Source organism: Etheostoma spectabile, chromosome 5 (genome assembly GCF_008692095.1).
Source record: "Etheostoma spectabile isolate EspeVRDwgs_2016 chromosome 5, UIUC_Espe_1.0, whole genome shotgun sequence".
NCBI lineage: Eukaryota > Metazoa > Chordata > Actinopteri > Perciformes > Percidae > Etheostoma > Etheostoma spectabile.
Window position 1 is genome coordinate 14,680,904 of NC_045737.1, and position 8,659 is coordinate 14,689,562.

Sequence of the window (8,659 nt, forward strand, 5' to 3'; positions counted from 1 at the left end):
AAAGTAAAAAAAAGGTACTGCCATTCTTTTAAGTAATGAATTAAATGAGGGAATTAGAACATCCACACACTACACAGTGGAGCAAACCAGATGACATCACAATGTCTATGAACATCTGCCATTAATATAATAAATTCAACATGACCATGTGGAGCCCTAATGCAGCCTGGGTCAGGAGTTTAATTCCCACTGTGACCAACCATGTTAAAATGTCAGTACTCATGGTACTGTATGGTGGTTTGAAATAATCTGTTCTCCAAATGGCACTTATCACATGTAAGCTCTAACAGGATTACATGTCAAATTGGACTAAAATGTCAGTGGCCTGTCAAAAAAAGTCACAGTATTTTACAGACAGCTGCACTTGTCTGTGCTGTTCATCAGGTTTGACAGTTCAACAGAAAAATAACAGAAAAGTAAGTTGATAAACAGAAAAACACTGTTAAAGAAAGAAATGGATACAAATGGCTGCCTGAAGCTGTTGGACAAACCCATCGAACATCTAAAAAAAGTTTAGGAGGCCTCTGAAAGTGGTCGGTAAAGATTCTACAGGACAGTTCAGATTGTTTGAAATGGGGTTGTATGAGGTACGTCAGTGTATTACTGTACATACAGTAGATGGTGGTTGGCACGAAGTAGACAGTAGTGCCAACACGGAAATATACCAATGTACTACTGTGGATGGGGAAAGCAACTAAATGTATTTTTTGTCCACCTACAAAAAGGCCCATTTGTTTAGTGTCACACATAGTCCACCGAATTTTAGGTGCGAAAGCGCCCTAATACACTCTGAGCATTCTTGGTCGATTCCTGTTGCCAGCTATGTTACACACAAACAAACGGACAAGGAGGAAAAATGCAGCACTCTGGTTTTGGCCAACATCAACGTTCCCAGCAGTGGGTTGCTGATGTTGGAAGAAGATCAGGCCTCTGAAGGAATGCACTTTGGCTTCTGATTTCTTTTGAGAAACACGTTTACATAACCAGTGCCCTTATAGCAGGCTTATGCAACCATCCTGGATTTTAGACTTTAACACACAACGTTCATGTGCCACACACTTATTATACCTTTCTCAGCATGGTTTAGGAGTTATGTAATGGACGCTCTGGGTTTGTGACATTAACAAAGGGTGAACAATGTGAAAATGAAGTGCGCGTGAGAACATGTTTACATATTTTGGCAGCAGGGTGGCCTCCCAGACAGAAATATCCCAACAGACACTGTTGTGTCTACCAACAGGGATTTGTCAAAGTGTCCTTGAGCAAAACACTGAATCATGAATGGCCGATGCAAACCACATGTATGAGGATCAGCTAACTGGCTCAGTTTCAGTGAAAACAATTGCATAAATAGTAATTCCGATTAGTGCTGAATCAACGAGTTGATCAGTCGATTAGTCAACAGATAGATACATCACAGTTTGCATAATCAATGAATATATTCATATAAAATGAACAGTTAACCATTTTGATGAATGTACTCATTTAGAAGGCCATTAGCTTAGCCTAGCAAAAAGACTGAAAGCAAGGGCAAACAGCTAGCCAATCTCTGTCCAAAGGATGAAATAAAATAAAACCTACAAATCAACTTACTCATTTGTCTCGTTTGTTGAATCCTTGCACAAACAGAAAGGTTAAAATGACAGTTTTTCCTTACTGCGTCCTTCATCAAGAAATAGTTCCAGGATGTAACTTTGTTTAAAACCACACATTTCTGTCTGTGTACAAATTAAGATACATTGAGTAAATTAGTGAGCTTTAGAGGCTTTGATAACCCTCCTTTAAACTTCGGACGGAGCCAGGCTAGCAATTTCCCTTCACTTCTATTTATTATGCTAAGCTATGCTAATCGCCTCCCAGTTCAGGCTTCATACTTCATGCACAGACACAGAGTGATACAGATATTCTGATAAGAAAGACAGCAAATATGCTGCTTACAGCATCTTTAATCTCATGATTTGACGTTTGTACCTGTTTAATGTCTCTTCAAAATAAATTGGGTTTTGGACCATTAGTAATACAAAACAAGGTATTTGAAAATGTCACAATGGGATCTGTGAACTTGTGACGGGCAATTTACATTAAATATGTCAAAACTATAGTATTCTTGAGAAGTCTCTCAGACAAAGTATTTAGTCTTCATGGCAAAGTACTGTTAACAAAGCTCCAATCAGGTTCAATGGGCGAGACTCAATCTGCCACTAAAACCCTACCTTCACTGAAATGTACCGTATTGCTTCCTCAGTCGGCATCCTGCTTTCGTTGTCATGGGAAACAAAATTCCTATTAACGGGCAAAGGCTCCCAATCCATTTGGTGCTGTTTAATTCATCCGTTTGTTCATCTTTAATTAAAAACAACAAACTACATGACTGTTGACAAATGACTGCAGTAAATGATCTGTTATTAAATTACAGCCGTCATTAAATTAATTACAGTTGCATCAAAGACATTTGTTACTTTGTGTTTTTGTGAGTCTCAAGTCTGAACACAACGTGCAGGAAGTCTAGGCTTTTTCATCCCAGCTAAACCTCTCACTTCAGTGATAGAAGTTCATTATCAACAGCATATTGGATTTTTCCACTATAAAATGATGAGTACAATGTCCATAAGCGTGAAAAAATCAATAAGGATTTAGGCACAACTCTGGCTTTATTATTAGATTAATCCCACAAAGCCCCCTGATGCATGAGAGTTAAGCCGTCTGTGGGTATATCATGGCGGCTGGCTTCTCTGGCTGCTTGTCCCACTGAGAGTGCTATTGTTCGGTATGCATAATGTTAACATAATCCTCGGCCAGCGCCTGCCCCTGTTCCACCTGGGCCTTCATAGTTTTGAGGTCAATGCAAAATCCGGAGAAGATTTTCATCAGAGGGGAAGAGAAAACTTCACCTGACCACACAGTTCTTTAGTAAAAAGGGAAATGAACCCTGAGTGGATTATCTGCACGACTTAGACCAGCTACAGAGAAAGCTTGGCATTATCTAATGTGGTGGTTGTCAATAGCTTTAGATCATAAACCCTAAAAAGTCTGATTCGCCCAATGGGTGCACATATGCAGAGTAGGGTGATGAGTATCAGGGATTTATGAGCCTCTTTTTCAGCCAAATTTCAGTCTCTGCATTTGCCTGAACTACTTCACAAGAGGACATTGAAGGATTAGGCAGGTCATTTATAATTTCTTTTAAATAGCTATTTAAAATAAATTACCTTCTAACTCTTGTTAAATCATTTCAAATTACCTTTTAATTGCATTAATTATGTTGCAGAAACAAAACTCTGCTCACACAGCTACAATGCATATAGGGACCCACAGTAAAAGATTTATTTTATAAAAAACTTGTTTTTTTTGTTTTTTTAATTATTTTGTACCAGTAGTCTGTGAATTTACAATGTGTATAAACAAAGCTGTAACAGTTCTGTGGAGTCTTTATACGAACACGTATCAACAGATGGTTTTGGGTTCACATCTTTCTTCACATTAACAATCCAAACCTTGATAATCAAGTGCCAGACTTTGTTCCTCTGAGCAGCTGGAAAAAAATAAACGGAAACATTCTAACAAATGTCACCATACATCAATAAGCCAGTCTGGCTTTGGTCCAGGTTTGGCTCTTAAAACTCTCAAAGGGTTTAAACGAGTCTTTCATGATCAGGCTCTCCAATACATGCATTGTACCTGTGAATCAACACTGGACCGCCCACCCACCTGCTGCAGTCCACGACTTAGACCAGACTGAGAAAAGACAGAGGCCTATAGACAGAGCATCCTGCTTGGGGCCCAGCAGTGCTTTGGAGACAGAGCATAAAGGGACGCTTTTATTGTTTTCTGATATATGGGAAATGGATGAATCCATAAATCTGCTGGATTCATTTGGTGCCGCAGGGCTAAGTAATTAAATAAGTAATGTGCTAGTTGGCACAGACTCACCACAGACTCCCCTCCTTTGATAGATCTAGCCAGGAAAACAACCGGGCAGCTTAATAGTTTCCTTTGTCGCTGGTTAATTGGCTTTCTGTGGCGACTGCCATTGCTGTTTGAATTACACAACTACACAGTCAGAGACCACATTTGTGTAGCACCAAAACAGACAAACTTTTTGCCATCTGTCGTGTAGGGAAATGCTTGAACGGTTATTATTTAATTTATTCTTTTATTTTTTTTACTATTTAAAAAATGTATCAATATAAAAAAAATTGGGCACCATATTTAGAGGGTAAACTCAACACACACATACACACAAACACACACACACACACACACACACACACACACACACACACACACACACACACACACACACACACACACACCCAGGAATATTTCGTCAACTAAAGTTCCCATTACTTTGTTTTTTCAATTAAAAGTCCATTTCACCAATACACCCTCAAAAAACAAATGCTCTTTTTGCAAGCATCATTGTTCAGTTATTAAAAAAAACAAAAAATAAAACACATTGAGGTGACTCACCAGTCTGTTGTCAAACTGTGCTCTCTCATTGGTTAATGTCCCAAAGATTGTTGGCTGAAGAGAGGAAAGAGAAGGTTCTGTTACTTTTCATGCACGCACCAAAACATGGTAAGAAATCATGAATCATCGGTATAGATCGGCACACTTTGATCTCACACATCGAGTATATTGTCCTCATTTTATGTAATGAGGCAGGAAAATCACAGTTATTGATTCTCCAAGGAAAGTAGACTGAGCATGCTTGTTTTTTTCCAAACAGCAAATTAATTGCTATTAAACTTGGATTTAAGGTCTTTCACACAACATAGTACGTTTATAAAAAGGGACTTTGAGTTTTCTGAGCTGAAAAGGTCATCTAACTCCACTAACACCTAAATGTTGCCTGCCACAAACCAGCCCTGCAGTGCAACTGGAGCTGAATGCACAGTGGTAGTTGTTTTCTCCTCCCATAGTGCACTTAGACTATAGACAATAAAGGTATTTGGCATTTCATTACCAGTTTTATGTCTGGCGTAGGCCTACAGCGTGTAAAAGGACCATCGCGCAAAAAGATAAGACTTACTTACTTCTAGTAAGTGATGATTTAACAGTTTAATTTAAAAAAACGTCAAATTAAAGTGGTTTTAGGTGAGCGGGGTTTGGGGGAAATTAAGACTCATGATCTCCAAATTACAAGTCTATGAGTGAAAATGGGAACACTGTATGGCCTGTCTTTGTTGTGACTAGACCTCTTTGACAGTACAAAGCAATATATTATTGGGTCTCTGCTGAACAGTAGTCGATCCCGTATCAGCCATAAGTCTGGCGGACACAATTGATCCAACAAGGTAAAACAAATAAATCTGTTGGCAAGAAGATGCGACCGAGCAGAAAACTGCTGAGCTGTGGGCAACTGATAGCATGGGAATAATAAATAAAGAAGTAATGACGCTAATAAAAAAATCTAAATTCATTGCGGCAGGACAGGTGCCTTTACCGAGAGTAATGGTAGTCATCTGCGTCTAATGTGGACCTGGATGTGCACAGCACGTGTATGCAAATTAAAGTTAAATTAATTCAATTAAAAAAAATTAAATACCAAAAAAGCTGACGGAGCAGAAATAAGTGCTTCCCTTCGCAAGTCAGATGAGGACCCGACACTGAACAAAGAGACGTAAACCAGCCAGATCTCAGGGTGTTCCTCCAGACAGGCATACAGTCTCTACATGCAGAGAAATAACTGGATTTAAAGAAACGGCGAGCTCGCCAAACCAAGCATGTAATTAACAATGATTGTCCCGGCATTCAGAGGTAAGGCAATGAGACTATAAACAAATAGGAATTATGGAGAGCAAACATAAGTGATTTTACAGACTTCCATGTGCTGCTGCTGTCAGGGTGGGCATTCGCTCAACTTTAATCTCCTCCAGTTGAGCGCTGGCAGGGATTTATGGGTAAAAGCCTACAGCTGCATGCTGTTGCATAACTTAGCCCTATTAGCCAACCTGTTTCTCTGTGACACAGAAACAGGAAATCAATGGGAGAGGCCACTTTGATGCTGCCGTGATAGATGTTGTATTTATTCTCCTTTTGGAAGAGGTATGCGACTGTGTGTTCGATTTGTTCGTTTGTGTGTTATCGAGGTTGTGGAGAAAAAGAAACCTTGAGGATGTTTTTACTTAACAATAGGGTCAAACATATGATGCTGAGATTATAATGAAAGGAAATGATCCCTGCTCAGGCAATGACTTAATAACTACCATAATAATGTATAGAGGAAATCCTCTTAAACCACATTAGCAAAAAAGAGGGATTAACCGATTAAATCCTAGAGGTTGCGAGCCATTATCATTTTCTAGCCAGAGGATCAAGAGATCAACTATTTCATGAATTTTGAATATAGTCGTCTTTAACTGTACAATGCAGCCTACACAAGTCATTATACCGAGCTGTACACATGGCATGAATAATGCACGTAATGACCAATATTAAATTATAATTTACAAGTCCCTTAGATAATACCAGCAGAACTGGTCCATTTTTACTCCTGGTCAGATGGCCCTCTGCGTCAGGAGTGGACATTTTGTCTCGGCGGGACCAGTGCAATGTCAGACATTTTTGACCCTCTAAGCCAGCGTACCAGCTGTTCCCTAATATCACTTAGTCTTATTAGTTATTAATACAGGCTCCGGCTGAGTTCTATGAATCTTTTATGGGGTAGTGCAGAGACTAATTGAAATAAAAGAACATATTGTACAGGTCATTAGTTCAAGTTGCGTTTTAGGAATTATAAGGGGAAAGCAGTGAGAGCTGCTGCAAGAAAAATATATGCACATGATTTATAAAAAAAAAAGGATATTTTTTTCAGACTGCAACTATGGATAGGGCATTCATAAACAGCCTAAATATCAAGTAATTCTAAAAACATCAAAACATCATATAAAACTGTATGCAGTAATTATAGCAAAGTTAATGTTCTTGTGGACTGGTTAAACATATTTTAGCAATATAAAAAATGACCACCTAATAACAACAATTTCCACTTAAGTGTATGCTATATTAAGAATATTTTAACTTGCTGTATCACTCTCTTCAAAGACATGAAAAAGGTAAAATGACTGTATTTGTCAAAGGAGTCTGGTGGCTTTGAAGGGAGCGATATAACGGCTTCAGTTTACTGTCAGAGAGGTTTTTTTTTTTTTTTTTTTTTAGGTGGTCCTTATTTCGTTGTTGAATTGGCTACAACACATTTAGCTGCTGCCGCCCTTCCAAATGGGAGACATGCTGACCGTCATCTACTAATACGCTGACTATGGATAAATACCTCATACAACCCCACTTCAAAAGATCCAAACTATCCCTTTAGGACCGAGGACAGATGAAGCGTGAAAACGTGCAGCGGTGGTGCATTGTAAAGGGGGCTTTGGCAATAAAAAACACTGGGTTGTCCTCTACACTGATGGGGATTGTGAGTTTAACGCATGGAAACATCGCAATACTCACTCATTTGGTAGGGCAGAGTAAATGACATCCCTGGTCGTTTCAAAACCAATATTAATGCAGACAACTGTTGATTGCCAAAGCTACCTAAGATGAAGGAGTTAGAGAGAAAATGAGAGAAGGAAAGTAAAATGAAGAATGACAAAGAAAGAATGATATGAGAAAGAAAGCAATAAACAAGCACACATCTAATGAACAAAAACAACATTTAGACCTTCCTCTGTGCACTTTCCTTTCCACTTAGAAGATAATTGCTTTAGGGCGTTGGACCTCAAAGCAGTACTACTACCTGTGACCCCTGACATCTTACAACCACACAGATGCTGATAGAGGACGACCACTGGGAGACCTCTGATCTATGACATCTGAAGGGTTATTATCTTGATGACAGGGACTGGTCTGAACTCACGATGACCCGATGAAGTTGGATTTCCATGTTTACAACCAAGTGGAGACCCATAGCCTTTCACCCCACTGACCTCTCTTCGGCATTCTAAATGATTAGTCCTGCACAGCTACAAAGCATTCTCTTTTGCACAAACACTATGTTGAGAATTAATTGTGTTTTTCTGATTTCTCACTTAAATCTGAATACTAATCCTGTAGTGTACCTATATAAAGGCAAGTACACTCAACCAGATGAGCTCCCAGGGCACCCCAGCTTTGTAGTTTTTGCCAATAATAAAAAAAGAAAAGATCCTGCAGAAGTTGTTCCATATTGATGTGTAGTCATCAAAATGCTGTTAAAACACTGGATATAGTTACAGTATAAGCAAGATGTGAAGAAAACTTTCAATTTCAACATAATGTAACCCTATTTTAATAGACGCCTTGACTTCTTCTAACTTGCAAATGACCAGAAAACATTGAGTTTTGACTGAATTCCTCCATGCCAGTCGAATTTGCCCTTGTAGGAAAAGTACATTTACGTGTACAACAATATTCCACTATTATTCTGAATTATGTCATCTAAAAAGAACTTTACGGTTGGCTAGTCCAAATTTGGCCTTTCTCCAAATATACAGTAGCATTTTCCGATTAAAACGTGGTTGTATTCTGGTTTTATTCAGGTTTTAGAGTCATTCTTTGTACGTGTATACAGTGCATTCAGAATATGCATCTCAATCTGGGTTTTTAGTGCAGTTTACGGCCTCTTGCCTGTTCATGGCTTATGGTCAGCTCTGTGCGTTGCTATGGTTGCTGTAAACAA

The 8,659-nt window shown here is 38.9% G+C and overlaps 1 protein-coding gene across 2 annotated transcripts in view; it reads right to left on the reverse strand.

Moving 5' to 3' along the window:
• Positions 1–8,659, reverse strand: part of rasgef1ba (RasGEF domain family, member 1Ba) — a 119,631-nt gene that overhangs the window by 83,880 nt on the left and 27,092 nt on the right. For both annotated transcript variants that reach the window (XM_032517187.1, XM_032517186.1), the window contains exon 3: positions 4,471–4,524. In XM_032517187.1, coding sequence (XP_032373078.1) covers positions 4,471–4,524 — 54 coding nt within the window. The remainder of the gene's footprint in view (positions 1–4,470; positions 4,525–8,659) is intronic.